Source organism: Protopterus annectens, chromosome 6.part0 (genome assembly GCF_019279795.1).
Source record: "Protopterus annectens isolate FY-2018-M chromosome 6.part0, PAN1.0, whole genome shotgun sequence".
Classification (NCBI taxonomy): domain Eukaryota; kingdom Metazoa; phylum Chordata; order Ceratodontiformes; family Protopteridae; genus Protopterus; species Protopterus annectens.
Genome location: NC_056737.1, coordinates 321,235,108 through 321,254,167, shown reverse-complemented (window position 1 = coordinate 321,254,167; position 19,060 = coordinate 321,235,108). Strand labels below are relative to the sequence as shown.

Sequence of the window (19,060 nt, the reverse complement as noted above, 5' to 3'; positions counted from 1 at the left end):
ATGAGGGAACATTTCCACTGAGAAGGTTAGGATTACTCTGATTCAAAGAAAAGTCTCTGCGAGTTTCTTTTACTCCCCCAGCACAGACCACTTGCTATCCCTCCAATTTTAGACATTGTGGGTAATGTTTACTTAGAATCTAGTCTAAATCCAGATTCTCTGCCTCCTGCTCCAGCCAAACCAAACAGATATTATAGAGTGCCTGACTCTCACAAATTCCTTTACAAAAGCTCTGTTGCTGACCCAGAGACAATCTCCCAGGGTCCCAAAGGGGCTAGGGCTTCTATGGCTAAAAATCCTGTACCCTCTGAAAGGGACTCCAGAGCACTAGACAGGTGGGGGAAGAAGGTTTACACCTCAGCTACTCTAGCTATGAGAGCACTAAATTGTCAATTTTACATGCTGAAATACCAGCAATTCCTGATGTCTCAAATAAAGCAAAAGATGAGCACGCACCCACAACAGTCTGAATTCAAGGAAATGCAGGATCTGTTGCATGCAGCTGAACAGGTGGGCAAACATACTTTACAACGTGGATTTGATTCCTTGGAAGTTTCCCGTAGAGCAGCTGTTACTAGGTCTGTTATACGTAGGCATGCTTAGTTAAAGGAACAAAACTCTGCCTGATCATTTTAAAGCAAAGTTACTAGATGCACCCTTACAGCAGGATGTCTTATTTGGAGTTAAAGCAGAAGAGGTTTTAAAGAAAATGGAGGATAAGGCAAAATCTATGCAGACCGTCAAAGATTTCTTACAGGTACAACCCCCACGCTTCAGCAGAAATTGGCCAACAACAAATTGGTCCTTTCCAGCTTCTGACAGATCACAGAGGGGTAAATACAGACGCCCAAGGGGCAGAGGTCAAGCACAAATCCCTTACAAACCTCGCCAATGGGGCTCTGCAACACAGAAGGGAGGAGAAGACCGGTCCCAAACTACTAGAAGACAAACACAATGACTTGAACCTCAAACTGCCTAGCAAAGCTCTCTTGGCAGCTCCCTTGGGAGGAAAATTAGCTCTTTTTGCAGACAACTGGCGCATCATAACAAAGGACAAATGGGTCCTAGACATTATCTCACAAGGATACAGATTCCATTTCCACACCTTGCCAATGGTAAATGGAATGCCAAACCTGCCACAAAATCAATGGGCAGAGGCACAAAAACAAATTACAGCTCTCATGGACATGAGAGACATTCAACTGGTACCTACACAGGAGCAAGGCCAAGGATTTTACTCGAGGCTCTTTCTGGTCCCCAGAAAGGACAGTGCTTGGAGACCCATTCTGGACCTTTCGATTCTAAACACCTACTTGCAAGTACCCAAATTCAAGATGCTAACACTACAGCAGCTTCTTCCCATGTTGGGCACGAAAGTTTGGCTAGTAACGTTGGACCTCAAGGAGGCATACCTGCATGTCCCTATCAGACAAAATTGCAGAAGATACCTCCGTTTCATTGCAGGTTCAACTCATTACCAACTCTCTGCACTGCCCTTTGGCTTATCTACTGCGCCCAGAGTCTTCACAAAATGCCTGGCACCAGTAATTGCATACTGCAGACAAAGAGGAATTCAAATATACCCATACCTGGACGACTGCCTCATCCAAGCAGAAAGCAAGGACATTCTCTTACAACATCTGGCTTTTGTAAAACACCTTCTAAGTTGCCTGGGGTACACAGTAAACGAAAATAAATCAAAACTAGTGCCCTCACAAAATATGACATTCCTGGGTGCCAGCTTGAATACAACGGCCCAGATGGCTTATCTGACGCCAGACAAACAACTACAACTAACTCAGTACTTCAAAATATTGGCAACAAAGACCCAACTCCCTGCAAGAAAAATTCTGCAGGCCTTGGGCTTCATGGCATCTTGCATACTACTAATACCATTTGCAAAACTGCATATGAGGAAATTACAATGGTACCTGAAAAGCGTATGGACTCAACACAGCCACAGCTTGGAAACAATGATACCTCTCATTCCCTGCCTTCAACAGGAGTTTCTATGGTGGTCACAGGCATGTCACCTCAACAAGGGTCACCCTTTCACCTTACCCCCAGACAGGCAAACAATGACAACAGATGCATCGGACTATGCCTGGGGGTCACACATGGCAGGACAGTGCGTTCAAGGCATATGGACTGCAGATCAAAGAAATCCGCACATCAATCAAAAAGAAATGCTAGCTGTACAGAATGCTTTGACAGCCTTCAAGGACCTCTTACATCCAGGACAGCTTATAATAAGGACAGACAACACCACAGTAATGTGGTACATAAACAAGCAAGGGGGTACACACTCTTACCCTCTATGCAGGCAAGCAGTGACCTTGTGGAACACCGCACTGGCTTACCAAGTTCAATTACAATCTGAATTCCTGCCAGGAAAAAAGAACATATTGGCAGACGACCTAAGCAGGAACATCATGGATCCCCACGAGTGGAAACTGGATCCACAAGTATTTGCAGTGATAACTCAAAAATGGGGGCGCCCAGACATAGACCTGTTTGCCAACTCCCAAAACTATCAGCTGTCAAAATTTTGCACCAGGACATTTCACCATCAAGCTTGGAAAGTGGGCGCACTCTCATTCAGTTGGAAAATGCTAACAGTATATGCCTTTCCTCCATTGCCCCTTCTCACAAAAGTGCTGCTGAAAGTCAGGATGGAGAGACCCCGAATGATAACTCATTGCCCCATACTGGCCACGCCAGCACTGGTACCCACTACTAAGGAACATGGCCCATGGCCCACCATGGATTTTACCACAAATTCCTCATCTGCTCACACAGCAAGACAGTCAGATTGTGTACACAGTCAGCTCAAAACCTTAAATTTGGCTGCATGGCAAATCACCTAAGCAACCAGCCAGCTTCTCTTTCACAAGCTGTTATGGATGTCATTCTGGAGGCCAGAAGGCCCAGCACCAGGAAAGCCTACTCAGACAAATGGAAAAGATTTTGCGCCTGGAACCAAGCTAAAGGCCAAAATACCATTGAGCCGGACATACCTCAGATTCTACAATATTTAACTGAGATGTTACACAAAGGACTTTCTTTTTCATCTATTAAAATCCACGCCTCAGCTATTTCAGCTCACTACAACATGGATCCTCCCTTATTTTCACATCCACTTCTAAGGCAGTACCTCAGAGAGGCCAAAAACATTAGGCCTCCCAGGACAGCACCAACACCAACTTGGGACCTCAACTTTGTTCTGGAAAAACTTACGCTGCCACCTTTGGAGCCAGCTTTCTCAGCTGGTTTAAAGTTTATATCATGGAAGACTGCCCTGCTGCTAGCAATTACTTCAGCCAGAAGAGTCTCAGAGTTACAGGCGCTAATGGCAGTAGAGCCTTTCCTCATTTTCCATCAAGCCAGAGTTTCTCTACAAACTAACCCCTCCTTTATGCCAAAGGTGGTATCCAGTGTGGCTCTAAATCAAACCGTCCATTTACCCACCTTCTTCCCAAATCCACAGAACAAAGGAGAAAGACTCCTGCACTCCTTGGACATTCACAGGCAACTGGGTTACTACTTGGATAATACTAAGATTTTCAGAAAATCTGACCAGCTTTTTGTATCCTATGCTACAGCATCACAAGAAAAGGCCATCTGAAAACAGACCATTTCCAAATGGATAGGACATTGCATACATTTTTGCTACATCCATCATGGAAAACTAGTTCCTGCTAGCATAAGGCCCCACTCCACCAGGGCAGCAGCTACATCTACAGCCTTCCTCAGGGGGGTGCCAACCAAGGATATTCTGGAAGCTGCAACTTGGAGTTCAGTACACACCTTCACCAAACACGATCACTTACCACTTTACTCTAAGTCTAGAGCTGGCTTTGCCACTGCAGTTTTGCAGGGCCTTCTAGCCTCCTCTAACCCTGTTTGACTCCACCTCCCATCCTTAGCTTTGGGATTCAACCCAAGTGTGATGACTGCAGCAGAGTAACACGATGAACATAGTACAGTTTTGTACCTACCATAAATGTAGATGTTCGAGTGTATACCCTGCTGCAGTCCAGGTTACCCTCCCTCCATCCCCTCTGACCTAACTGAAACCTTTCAATACCTTAAAATCTGATACAGCCTTTGTGGTGTATTTCCTTATAGCTGGAGGGATGTTTTGCTTGTGCTAAACTTTTATTATTGGTACTATCTACTGATCACCTTTTGGGGGGGGCACCTGACATCTGGGGCAAGAAAAACTGAAGAAAATGGCGTTGGATTCCTCTTATATACCCCTGGCGCACTGATGTCAGGGAAGAAGCGACAGCAACCGACACCAGACCAAGATTTTGGAATTCGGGCCGACTGCGGGACCGCCTGACGACAGGATAACCCCAAGTGTGATGACTGCAGCAGGGTATACACTCGAACTTCTACATTTTTGGTAGGTACAAAACTGTACTTTCCCCTCCTACCCCTTTTGATAAGAGTTAAAGTGATGGATTCCCTGGGTTTCCAGAAATCCAAGCCAACCCCTTCAACCACTTCCAACACCCAGGATCAGTACATGGATGCATCAGACACAGGATGGGATGCAACTCTGGAAAACTGGAAGGTCATGGATGTGTGTCCCTACCTCAGACGAAAAAGCACATCAACATAAAGGAAATCAGAGCTTTGAACTTTGCTGTCAAAAATCTTGAACTCCAGGATTTCACCAGGGGTTCTAAGATGGTTCACAGACAGTACTACAGTCCTCTGGTACATCAACAAGCAGGAGGGGACAAAGTCCTATATCCTTTGCAGACTGGCATTATACACCTGGAGATAGTCCAGTAGAGTCAGGTTTCTCTCTAGGTTATTTACATTCCCTCAGCTTAGAATGTGATGTCAGACTCTCTAAGAAGGTCCATGACTCAGTCCCACAAGTGGATGTTAAACAGGGATGTGTTTCTGGACCTTGTCCATCATTGGGGTATTTCTCTGTCAAAAGATTTTGTACTCTTAACATATACTGGAAGAATCACGCAGATAAAAATAAGCAAAAAGGTTTATTTTACATGCATGGAGACATGCTACAAAGTACATGGTATGTCAGCAGTCTAATTTCTGTACACTTCACATGGGTTTTTATACCCTTCTCTGCACGTACACAGTAGCTGGTTACTAGACAAGGAATTTCAGTCAAGGCTATAAATTCACATACTGGAGCCTTAGATGGTCAGAGGTCAGTCACAAGATAAGCTTGTGCCTGGACCAAGGTAACATCTGTGTATTCCTCTTTGGTCAGCAAATTCTTTACAAGAAAAACAGCTTATTTTAACTTGCTTCTTTGCACGCAATGCAATTTCACATTTTACCCTTACTATACATGATACAAAGATGTTGAACACAAAGATTTTTACTACATCCTCAGATAGATCTTTTTGCCTCTCTCATGAACAGACAGCTTCCTAAGTATTGTGCCAGGATACCACATCCTGGGGCATGGAAGGTGGAAGCACTATCTTTTCAATCGAATGGGATGTTTCTGTACGCATTCCCCCCTCCCCACGTATCCAGAAGGTCCTGCTGAAAATTCAGCGAGAACAGACAAAAATCCTGCTGGTGGCCCCCCCTTTTGGCCAAGACAGTATTGGTTCCCCCTCCTCAACATTTAGCCAAGGGCAGTCACCATAAGTTACCCCACAGGATGGACCTACTCACAGAGGACAACAGAACTCCACTGTATCCACAAATGTCGACCCTAAACATGGTACTGTGTGATAGGGTTTTAATTCCCTTTAGACACCTTTACACTGAGGATGTGCTACAGGTTTTGCAGGAGGCCAGAAAACCCACTACTTGGAAATCCTATGTCTTCAAATGGAAGAGGTTTTCCATATGGTGTCTCAAAAAACATTTGCAACCACTGTCAGTAGAGGTTCCAGTGGGTTTTGTCTTACCTGTGTGAATTAATGGAGTGTCTTGTCTTATTCTTCAATCAAGGCTCATCTGTCTGCCATTTTTGCATGTTTACCTATGTCTCCTTCTCTAGCTTCCAGGTTACAAGTCAAGCTTTCTCTATAAGGTGTCCTTTACATTAGACCAGTGCCTCCTCCTTGGGATCTCAATTTTGTCCTGAACAAACTTACCCAAGGCCCTTTGAACCACTAGTGTCATCCTCCCTGCAACACTGTACATGGAAACAGTTCTCCTAGTGGCTGTTACCTCTGCCAGAAGGGTTTCTGAGCTGCAAGCCCTTATGGCCTCTTCTCCCTTCACAGTCTTTCATAGGGGCAGGGTTTCTTTTCAGACTAACCCATCTGTTATACTCAAGGTGGTTAATGATTTATCCCTGAATCAGGCCATCGGTCTTCCTATCTTTTTTCCATCACCTCAGTCCTCCATTGAGAGGATTCTCCGCACCTTGGACGTACATAGGCTTAGTTTTGCTCAAGTATACCCGAGTTGTCGATCTGCAAGTCTGAGAGATTTTGCCTCCTATTACTCAAGGGCCCTGGGCGAACCTGTTTTTTACTCATGGATTTCTAAAACCATTTTTCTGTTACTCAGCCAATGGAAAGGGTCTACCTTCTCCTGTAAGGGCACATTCTACAAGGGCAGTGTCCTCTTCTGGAACCTTTTTTAAAGAATTGGTTACAGCCTCTATCTTAGAGGTAGCTACCTGGTCTTCTGACTTTCACCAGTCACTATAAATTGGATGTCATTTCCAGGTCCAGGGGAGGGTTTGCCAGATCTGTTCTCCATGGCTTTGTGGAAAATGTTTCTGCTCCTCCTCCCAGTTCCTCCTCTGCCTGAGCCTTGGCATTCTCACTCATGTTATGAATAGTGCAGTGTATGAATAGGAGGACATAGAATAGTTGTGTAAAATCTTACCGTAACCATAGATATTATTCTCTCCTATATGCTACAGTATTGCTTTTCCCGCCTGTCCTCCTCCTGATGCTTGCTTGGTCCCTGGTTACATGTTTTTTCACTTTGTCAGGTTGGTGCTTTGTGGCATTCAGTTCTGAGGTAGGTACGTGCTGACGTCCACTTTATACCAGACATCTTTTTATAGCCAATGTACACTGAATGATTTGCAGCGTCGCACGTACCTTACAGTAGCATTTAGACTTTGGTATGCTGGCTGGATGTATGAGTTAGCCGGAGGCAGACACCCCCATGTTATGAATACTGCAGCATATAGAAGAGAAGAACCTCTATGGTTATGGTAAGATTTTACAGGCAATCTGCTCTATCATTTCCATTTCTTTCTAGTGCTCATCAGTAAAAGCGCATTTGGTATGAGTTCATTCTCATCACTGGTAAGAGTAATGCTGCCCAGTATTGGTCAGGCAACATTTGAAACTTTCCAAGGCTTCCAACTTCTCTCCTTTTCACCAGTTATGCTGTGCGATATAGTTTTTTTTTCCATCTCTCTCGTCATCTATCAAGCTACAGGATCAGAAAAATGAGCCCAGACGTTTTCCAAAAAATTATGTGAAAGAAGGTTTCCAGTGTGCTTCTAAATGTAGCTTATTCTTGTTTCATTTTTCCATGTATTCTGGTCAACTGTTCAGGTCAGTCTAATAAGTTTTTATCATTTTTTTGGAGTGTTTTACAGGTAGGAATTTCCCTTTCCTAAACCTTGTTGGCGTTTCTTCTTCCCTTATGTATTTATAACTTTGCTTCTGTATTCTTACTTTCAGAAGGTTTTTCACAGTTGGTTTTACTGTTACTTGATGTTTTATCGCAAGATAAATGATCTTTGTATGTTTGCTACTAAAATGAAAAGCATTTTGCTGCTCATTACATCTGGAAATTGTTTGTTCCCATAACTTCTGGATAAATAAGTTAGTTATGAATGGAACAAAACTCTGTGTCTATTCGTGAGTTTTGACATGCACTTCCACTCTTTGACCTCTCCTTTGATCTCGGGGGCAAAGTCCATAGTTATTAGGGATAATACTCCCAGACGTAAAAAGGAGGGCAAAACGAAAAAACATAAAACTGTCAAGGTGTGAAATTTCTTTCAGGTCTTCAGATTTAAAAAAAAAAGTGTGGAGAAAAGAATGACTTCATCTCATTTTTCTGTTGATATTTCTATTTTTTCTCAAAATATTGTCTGGTAAGTGTACTTTCAAAGTAGTGGTTTAACTTCTCTGATTCGAGGAGAGAGAGAATTTTATTCTCAAGTATCTCATCAGCTAAGTCTTTCAGATGTTACTTTATATCTCCTGTTGAAATTGTCTGTGAAAAAGGCTGATGGAAGCTTTTATTATGATTCAGCAAATGATCTCTCATGCCTCTTCCACTTATGATTTAAGGACAGAAAGAAATATTTCTTTATTGCATACTTTTTCAGCCAGAACATCCCAGTTCTTCTAACTGGCCCAGTTCAAGTGTAGTTCCTGATGAGGCTGGAATTGAACTAACAGGCACTGATATTGAAGTTGATAGATTTGGTGATGTCAGCTATAGTTTCAGTCAGGACAGCTCTGCCTTCAGTTTCAACAGCTTTGATGATGTTGTTATGGTAGGGAGTCCTTTTGAGCTCTAGGGTGGAAATCAGCTTACTGAGATCATTCCCTGTGCAGACTTTATCAGTGTTGGTGTCAGAGTTAGTGGGATCAGTTTTCTGACCTTTGGGGTTAAGACTCTTGAAGTTGAGCCTTAGTTCGTCAGTTATGTCATTGCCACTAACATGGGGGTTCAGGGTTTGGGCTTTTATGGTCAAGCTTGATGCCAATTTGCGTAGTGTCAGCCTTTGGTAACATTGGCCTCAAGCAGCGGGGGCCGATGATGTCAAAGTTGAGTGTGGCATTGATGTGAATATCTACACCATTGATGCAGATCATATGCCACCCTTTGTGCACCTTTTTCTGTTACTTGGTGACTTAAATAGATTTAATTCTGTCTTCCTCCAATAGATCCCAGTGTTAAACCCTCCATCTGTGCCTCTGACTTCTACTTATTAAATAGTTGTATTGATAACGGTCCCTATAACAAGAGAAAAAAATGCTAAATGATTATGAGAGGTCACATTCTACTCATCTTAAGAGCACACTCAAGCAAACTGGTATAGAGCTTAAGGGAGCCGTTAGGAAGCTTAAAATTTAGTATGAACTTAAAATAGCCACTGAATCCAAAAATAGTCACAAATGTTTTAACACCCAAGTAATGTTTGGAGCTAGCCCACAATAATACTACCAGCCCTGACCCAAAGAATATGGCTAATATCATAGCTGACAAATTTAATGCAGATTTTACTCTATACACAGTTATAATTATTCCACAGATTTCAGAGCCACCCCCCCCCCCCTATAATTATTGCGGAACAAGTCCCGTCAGAAGCTAAGATCTGTGGTCCCTGTTATCTTATGAGGTTGCCTTATTTTCAGTACAAGATATAACCGATCTAAACCCCACTTGTCAGGCCTGGAAAACAACTTTGGTAATGCTGTTGCTCAAGGGCAGTCTGATAACAGATCTCAGTAGCCTGTTATCTGAAACCTCATTAATCTGGACATAGAAAATCTCTCAGCCCTTGATCCACATTAGTTTGGTTTTGTCAAAGGAAGGTCCTGCCTCCTTAACCTCATTAAAGTCTTTGAAAAAGGCCACTGAAGCAGTGGATAGGTGGTTATGCAGTACGTACAGCATATCTGGACCTGGCCAAGTTCTTTCACACTATTACCCATGCATGCATTATTGGCAGACTTGTAGATCTTTATATAAATTCTTATTCTGTACAGTGAATAACTGACTGGTTTGCTGACGGAACCCATGTCATTAGAGTTGCTGCTGCCAAAGCAAAAAAAAAAAGTTACTAGTGGTGTACCACAGGACTCGGTGTCGGGACCTCTCCTAATTGGCTTCTGTTCTTCAGACTTTTAGACCACCACTCCTTGTATGTGGTTATTTAAGTATGCTGATGACTGTAAAGTGTGAGTTTTTATTCAGTGTTTCACTGATTCATAATTATTCAAGCATGGTTATGACTTTTTTAACAAATGGTGCAAGGATACCTTTCCCAAATTAAGTGTGAAAAAACGTATAGCTAATTTTGGTAAACAGATTTTCCTGTACCGTATGGGTGACACACCCCTCCGGTCAGACACTGCTGTAAGAGATCTAGGCACTCTTGTTGATATTTTCTTCTGTTTTGACTAGTTAGGAAAACCTTCTGCCTGGCTCATCTGATTTGCAAAAGTGTCCCCTCTACAGCCAAAGAAGTCGTAATTCCCCCTTTACTCATATCTCATCAGACCCAATAATGTGTGTAATGCCTCTTTTGGCGTGTATTTGTCTAAACATATCACTAAAGACCTCAGTAGTGCCTGACTAAAAGATCAGTGGCCTAAAATGTCAGGCCAGACTAGCAGCCCACTCTGTACTAATTTTCTTAATAGATTACTCAATGAAGATATTTGTGTAGCTTTTTAAGCCATGACAGCTCCAATCCTCTTTGCCCTTTTTCATTCTTCACAGAAAAAAATGGTTCCTCAAATATCAGGTTAAAGGAAGTAAACCTTCATTAACAGGTAAGTAAGACATTTTGGCATGATAGATTCATATCCCAATGTATCATTTACCTCTGAAACCAACTTCCACTCCATGTCAAGCAGAGGGAGCACCCTTACCACCTTCAAGGTAAACCTAGATAATTGGATTGGCGGCCTGAAATTCTCCCCACTCTGTCTTGCATTGCTGTCCTTGAGGGTAGAAAGAACTTTTGAATATGGGTTACTGGCTAGTCTTCACTGATCTACATTAGTGCTTACCTACTCACCTATGCTTTTCAGCTAGAACTTGGGATAGGCATTTGCTAATACTGGGTGGTCTGAAGGCAGTGTACTCCGATCACCTGTGTATTAGTGTTTTGATACCAGGAACGCTAAATGATATGCTGTTATAATATGTGGTAAGTGGAACAGGTTCAGTGTCTGAGGCTTGGAATTTTTATTACTGTTGTTTAAGGTTATAATTTGTTTATTGCAGCACTCAAGTATGTTTCATGGTCACTATGAATCCAGTAAAGAACAGATGATTAAAGTTTAGATAACTCAAGCCTTTGACAAGGCAGTTAATCAAAGGCCTTTGTGAGGTAACTAAAGACCTGGTGGGCAATTCTCCATATTTTTAATTGCTAAGCCACTCCAGTGGCATAGAGGGGTAAAGTCATGACTAACAGCCCAGGCAATCAGGGTTTGACTAGCGGTGCAGGCATCTGATGGAGTGGCAGGAAGGGATGGGTGTGGGTGGTTCTTTGGGTGTCACAGGTAACAGTCCTTGGTAAAGTGTGGGGACAAGTCAGAACTATTGTGGAGACAGAGCAGTATGACACTTGTCAGCACTGCACATCTGCCCCTTAGGTTGTAGCATATAGAGCCAAGGGAGGAAGGAGAAACAGGGTAGGTTATAAAGTAGAAAACACCCAGCTGGAAGATAGCACTTACACCCTTGGGATCCTAGCAGTCACTGGCTCAACTTTTGCATTGGACTAGGGGGTGGGGTGATTAGAATGCCAGTAGACGCAGTGAAGGATGTTCTGGGACAGCTGTCAGAGTGATGGATGGTGAAAAAAACATGTTTTTAAGTTGTTTTTTTTTTTTTTTTTCCTATTTTGAAGCCATTTATAAAATCACCCAAGTTTAATATATGAACATTTCAGTAAATCATCATCTTGTCTTCAGTGCCTGGATTAGTAATTCTTATTTTAGAGGCACAAACCTACTAACCAGGTATAATATTGTATAGTATAATATAGTACAGTGTGAACTAAGGATGCTTCCTTAAAAGTAGGATTCCCTACTTTTTTGCTGTGCTGGACTTTCTGACCACCTCTATTTGAAAAAGATTCTATGCCTTACTTGGTTGGCCATGAGACTGCTGCTGTTTGCTAGGATGCATTTAAAAAAACATTTGGTAAACATTCCTTTGCCCACCAGGCACCTGTCCTGTGGAACTTGCTATTTCATCAGCCTCATGCATATGTGATTCTGATGTTAGTTTCAGTATCGTTTCAGGAGAGTATTTGGTAGTTTGACTAACGTGTGTATGTTTTTGTTTGTTTTATCCATAGCTACTGTAAAAATTCATTTTAATGTGTGCAGCATTCTTGGATTCAAATAGCATAATACCAGTTGAGTTCCTTTTACTGACTTATGAAACAGCAGCGTGCAAGTATGATGCTCCCTGACTTGACTCTTACTTTTCTTTTTTACTTCTTTGCATCCTTAACACTTCCTCCCTTAGTAAATGGGGGGACAAATAAAAGATGGATGTAGCTTGTTCACACATTCTTTTTTCTCCCCTTGCAGGACAACAAACGACTGGATGTGTTTGAGTGTCATGGTCCTCGGGCAGTGAGTTGCCTGGCTTCGGCACAGGAAGGAGCTCGCAAGCTGCTTTTAGTGGGATCTTATGATTGCAGTATCACTGTACGAGATGCAAATAATGGCTTGTTACTTCGTACACTTGAAGGGCATACCAAAACTGTCCTGTGTATGAAGGTAAATGTCTGAAAATCTTGATGAATTATGTTACCCAAGTATGAGTTGAACCTTAGCAAAGCTGTAGAAAAATGTGGTGAAAGAAAATTCCCTTTTTTTTTTTTTTTTTTTGTATACTTTAGAAATTTTTCAGTGTTGGAAACACAGTAGCTCTTGCAGGAACAGTAGAGTAAGGAATCAATGGATAAAACGTGTTTATGTTAGTTCTACTTGTTGAAGTAATAATTTCATTGATACCCCAAAGTTGTGCATCTTAGCATCAAAAAAGACTGACTAACATATTCAAATGCAAGCAGTACTAAGACTTCCACAGACACTTGGCAAGTCTCTTTGTACCCCTCAAGTGTGTGACTTAATTTTGTGTATTGTATGCTGTGTGTAATATTTGTGTCCCTTCTCCATGGTGGCTTTCCTCTGAGTTAATATATTTAAGTATCGAGATAGAGGGGGTGCAGAGGCTTCCAGAAACAGAATTTACTAAGGCTTTGCACTTGGGCATAATGTGTTCAGCACCTTCTTATTGATATTGTCTTAGCTGAACTTGTGTTGTGTACTGTGCTTTCTGTATAGTCTGCTTAATACTTCAACTTGTAGTAAACAGTTGCATTTTATCGATAATCTTTCAATTAAATTACTACTGCATTACTCTAGTATGTGAACATTTAATTTTAAAAATGTTTTTGATATCACTGCATGCATGCTATAACGATTACTCTAGTTATGCACATTATAAAACAGAACTTATCACCTTGTTCTGCACTCTTTTGCTTTGTAACGCTACTTGTGTCTAGTAGTAAGTAAATCACATTTTATAACTAAATGTGAAATAGTGATCTGTTGGATGATCTTTAAATAACATAAGTGAGGTAATTTATTCCATAAAGCAAATGAACACTTTACTAATATTTACTTTTTAACATTTATCAATTTGTCTGTTCATCCTTTTGCATTTACTAATTCAGTATTTAGAATTTATATATGTATGTGCTTCTGTATACATACGCATACGTGTTTTGCCAACAAAAGCACACTCCAATTGACAAAGGCACACTCCAGTTGACAAAATCTAAATCCTGAACTGCTGGAAGGAGCCTGAATATAGGAAAGTCAAAGTGCACACAAGCACCAAATACATGCACAATCCCCTAAAAACACAACAATCAGTCTGTAAACAACAAACTAGTACAAAATCATCCTGCATTTTTCCACAAAGTACTTCCCTGATATAGAATAAACAGTCCCTACTTAAATAGCTTGCTAGACAAGACAGTTCCAATAGAAAATAGTGAACACAAGCAAAAAGCCTGCGTTTTTGGAGAGAGATTTGGTAGTTATTTGCAGAAAGTAAAATGTCTGGAAAGAATTCTTCAAAAGTAACTTATCTAACCAGAAATGGAAGATGAGAGCAAACCATCAATCTCCTGAAGCATAGGAGGAACAAACTCATGGGTGGCAAGAATGTCCTGATGCTTTTTGGCTCTCAGGCTGCTGTTTTCTACACAAAGGAGCTTGAGCTCACAACAGCCTTGTGTGCATGTTTAGCAGAAGTAAAAGCCTTTGGAAGACTGGCAGGACTTTATAATTTTGGCATGATATAAACCATATATCTAAGGCTACTGCAGCAGTGGCTTAACCGAGCATTTACTGATGTCTTTCCATATCACTGTTGCAGTATTTCTGACGTGTAAGGTATCTCCTGCAAAGGATTGCCCAGTGTCTGGCCAGTATACCAGAGCCTTTAGAATTTTTAGACGTCATATCATTTCAAACAAGTGCCCCTCATGAATGGAGAAAGACAAAAGTCATCCCTCTGCACAAAGGTGGGCCATCTACAGACCATGGAAACTACAGACCCATAAGTCTCAGTAGTCTTATACGTAAAGCCATGGAAAGAATTATCATGAAGATGATCGATAGAGATATAGTAAACCTCCAGACACTAGACCCAACCCAATTTGGTTTTGCAAAGGGCAGATCGTGCCTACTCAACCTGGTGGACTTCTTTGAGAAGGTCACCAAAGCAATGGGTGAGGGCAAAATCATTCAAACTGCCTACCTTGACCTGGCCAAGCATTTGACACAGTACCCACACTCTGTCATTGTTGACAAACTCAAGAGATTAGGTACAAACCCATATCTCACCCAGTGGATAGCAAACTGGCTCACAGACAAGACCCAGGAAGTTATAACTAGGAAGTCCACCTCTACAAAGAGGCCAGTCACAAGTGGAGTACCTCAGGGATCAGTCCTTGGACCGCACCTTTTTGGCATTTACTTCTCCGAAATCAAGGCCAATGTTGTTGGTGCTTGGCTGACTAAATTTTCAGATGAGTGCAAATTAGGAGCGGTCATTGAGTCTCACACTGACACAAACGTTCTCCAGGAGGGGCTGACACAGACAAACAACCGGTGCCAGAGACATGGACTAAAACTAAATGCCAAGAAATGCATAATAGTATCCTTTGGAAGTCATCCATCCCTGGTAACTATCATGTTGACAACACACCTCTTAGAGTTGACCCAGTAGTCAGTGACTTGGGGACACACAGGCAGTAATCTAGTTTTTGATCATCACTTGTCTACAGTGGTGAGGAAATCATTCTATGTTGCGCAACTTATAAACAAAGGTATGGCATCTAAGTCCAAAGAAGTCATTGTTCCACTGTATTCGGTATTCATCAGACCTGTCATTGAGTACAGTGCCCCCTTTGGTATGTACCTAACCAGGCATATTCAACAACTGGAACATCCACAGAGGGTCCTCACTAAAAGAATACAGGGCATAAGTAATATGTCCAATGCAGACCGCCTCAAGGCCCTATCCCTGTATTCTGTCTCCTACAGGCTTTTGAGGGGAGATCTATGCTTGGTATACAGGGCATTGTCAGACCCCACTCTAATGGACCTCCTGCATATCCACAAAACAAACAGTACCACAATTACCCATTCTAAAGACTTAAACCTTGCCTGTGATATAAATAGAACCTGTTGGAGAGATGGGTATGTATCCCAGAGACTACCCCGTCTATGGATCAGGCTCTTCATCCATGCGAAGCAGAGTTCCTCCCTAATCCAATTCAAGTGCAACTTGGACAAGTGGATGGCAAACTGGAAATTCATCTCTGATTTGGCACCTATCTCTCTGATGCAAACCGGTCACCTGTAAATGGCTCATCTCTCAGACCCGTGCTTGCACTTACCAAGGGTGTCAGAACTTGTCAGAGATTTGGGATGCATGGCTAGGCTTAAAAAGGCCCTTGTGGTTGTTAGCCTAGTAAACACCTATGAACCTGTACATCACATGTATGCTCCTTGCACAAGGCATAGACCATAAAGGTGACGTATGGACATACATGTCACAGAATTACTTTGCCACCAGTCTGAATTCCATCACTGAACATCGGTTTGAACACTCTTCTGCTGTGGTTACTGAGCCATGTTTCAGACAAGTGCCCTGTCGAAGTTTCTTTTTATCATCTACTGTTTTGGTTTTGTGAGTTTGTGTGCCATCCAGAAAGAAAAAAAATGTCAGTGTTGAAGGCAGATTTCCCATGAAGATCATCACAAGCAGTCTCTCTTCTGTTTGAGTGCTTCTAACGACCATACACAGTGTTCTATCTGCCAGGCATTTGTCCCTAAAGCCCTGTATAGTCATCTTTCCTCGTCTGTTTACTTAGAAAACCACCACCTGAAGTTGTTGGTTCAAGGTGCTATGGTGGTCTTCCCATCCTGAGGGTCAGCCAGCTGCCAAGAAAAAAGACAAAAAAAACTGATCTGATTCGGCTGCTGTCCATCCTCCCCCTGACGACTCTGTCAAGGCTGGTGAAAGAATGGAAGTTCGGCTTGTGCTTGTTTCTGATTCCTCTGCTGCGACCCTGTCTGAGGCTTGCATGGATCTGATTTCTCACGTGCCCTAAGAAGCTTTACAAACATCTGCACCAGATTTTGAAGGGGAACGTCTCCTGATTATATCTGAGGGATTACACAGATTCTAGTTCAGGAGGCGATTCCTACTACATTGATAGCGTTGACAGGGGTTCGAACCTCCTAGGGTTCTTCAGGCAGATGTCCCTCAAAAGAGAGAGAGGAAAAAAACAAGCATATTTCTACTCCTGTTAAAGATCCCAAATGTGAATGGCAGGATTTTATCCAAGGGTTGTGTAATGGTTTAATGGCCTTGAAGCCTCCTCAAGGTGTCTCTCTACCTGCTTCTCCCTGGTTGTTTAGGCCTCTTAAGAGGACCAGGGAGCAAGAGTCCTCTGAGGGTTTGGATTCTGGGGAGATGTCTTTGATGTGCTCTTCCCAGAGTCTTTTTCCTTTGGATTGTGTGTCTGAGTAAGAGGATTCTATTAGTTCAGATTCTCCCTTAGAAGAACTCTCTTTTGGGGACACTATTTCTTGTATGATGGAACAGTTCAAGTGTGATTGTTCTCAGGTTTCTGATCTTCAGAAGATATATTATGAACTTCTCCTTGTGGATTCTCCCAAACACTGTGCTGTTCCTGTGGTCTTGGCTGCCTTCTTAGATACCTTTTCTGCAGCCTCTGGTACCCCTGATTCTCAGCCTCCAGCCACCAAGAAACATGACAGATTTTACAAGGTGCCAGAATGTTGCAAGTTTCTGTATAAATGTCCTCCTGTTGACCCTTCTGTAGTCTCTTTCTGACAAATAACCTAAGCTTTGCCTTCAAATCTTGTTCTGTCCTCTTCCCCAGGTCTTCCTGATATCACTGGACCTTAGAGATGCCTACCTTCACATCTCTATCAATCCCATTTTCAGGAATATTTGGCATTTCTCTGTTTCTTCCTTGAATTTTCACTTCTCTGCTTTGCCCTTTGGTCTCTGTATTACCCCAGGGGTATTCACCAAATGTCTTGATCCTGTCAATGCCTTTTGCAGTATGAGAGGGGTTCAGATATTTCCTTATATAGATGATCTGCTCATCCAGGCTTTGCCCCCTGAGGTTCTACTTCAGGACCTTCAGTTTGTTTACCCGTTACAGAGTCTAGGGTTTAACATAAACTTTCAAAAATCAGTCCTAGTTCCCTGTTAGGATCATGTTTTTCTTAGTTGCATGATCCAGACCATTTCCATGTTGGTGTCACTGCCTCCATCCAAGACCCTCTCTCTGATTGCCTTTTTCCAGTCCCTCCTCTGGCTTCAGTCACACCCAGGGATTTTGTCAGGGTTTTAAGGTCCATAGCTACCACCATTCCTAGGCTTCCTTTAGCAGGACTTCCATATCAGAAAACCCCAGTGATACTTCATCACTGTGGCTTCAACACGGTCATCCACTGGATTTCCTAGTTCCATTTATTCCCTGTCTCAAACTTGAGCTTCCATGATGGATTCATCAGTTTTCCTTCAACCTAGGGATTCCTTTCCAACCTTCAGTCCCATCTCAAGAGCTTTTCTTGGATGCCTTGGACAGGGGATGGGGAGCGTCCTTCGGCTCTGTGAAGGTCCAGGGTCTCTGGCCAGAGGAAGGAGGGACTGGAAAAAGGCAATCGGAGAGAGGGTCTTGGGTGGAGGCAGTGACACCAACATGGAAATGGTCTGGATCATGCAACCAAGAAAAACATGATCCTAACAGGGAACTAGGACTGATTTTTGAAAGTTTATGTTAAACCCTAGACTCTGTAACAGGTAAACAAACTGAAGGTCCAGGGTCTCTGGCCTCCCCATCAGAGGTCAAGATCATCTTTTTCTTTTATTTCTGCCCTTTTTTTAAAGGCCACTTTTATTTTATTCACTCACTAGTTATAACTTGGAGTACTTTCTATCTTCCTTGATAACTCCTGTATAATTTCCAGTGCTCATTCCTTAAATTCCTTCCTTTGTAACAGATAGGACGAGAAGTGTCAATGTCTCATAATTACTACATTACCCTGCATTTTTATCTTGGTAATTATTGGCTCATGATCTGAAATACTTACTGGATGAGTGTCAAAGTTATCAAATGCACACATTCCTGTGAAATATAATTTCTGTCAAGACTAGCCCAGTTATTCTTAAGGAAGGTCCACCAAGTTAAGTAGGCATGACTTGCTTTTGACCAAACCAAATTGAGTTGGGTCCAGTGTCTGGTGGTTTCCTATGTCATTATTGATTATTTCCATGGTAACTTTTTCCATGGCTTTGCATGTGAGACTTGAGACTTATGGGTCTGTAGATGGCCCACTTTTGTGTAGGTTGATGACTTTTGCTGTCCAACATTCATTAGGTACAAAGCCTGTTTGGAGACTAAGGTTGAATAATGAATCCATAAGACCTGTTAGATCATGTTAAGACAAACCACACCTTAGCAGTTGCTACCAGGTTTGTGTACCTCTCATCCTTTCTATCACAACTTGGTTGAATAGTTCAGTTTGACCCTGGATTTTTTTTTTTGCTTTATCCAAAACAGCCAGATCCTGATCACTTCTTGTATCACAAGTTCCTTCTAAAAAAAAAAAAAAATGGGGGGGTGTTCTTCCCAGAGAGACTCAAACATTACTCTGTCTGAGGAGGAAGAACAAGACTGCAGATTCCAGATGTTCTTTGTGTTTCACTGTTGCAGTCATTACATTTGGGTAGTCTGCTGGCAGGTTGCCCT

At 42.2% G+C, this 19,060-nt stretch overlaps 1 protein-coding gene across 1 annotated transcript in view; it reads left to right on the top strand.

Moving 5' to 3' along the window:
• The window catches only part of ZNF106 (zinc finger protein 106), a 2,006,671-nt gene that overhangs the window by 1,534,386 nt on the left and 453,225 nt on the right, over positions 1 to 19,060 (top strand). The window contains exon 16 of the mRNA XM_044074076.1: positions 12,273 to 12,464. Coding sequence (XP_043930011.1) covers positions 12,273 to 12,464 — 192 coding nt within the window. The remainder of the gene's footprint in view (positions 1 to 12,272; positions 12,465 to 19,060) is intronic.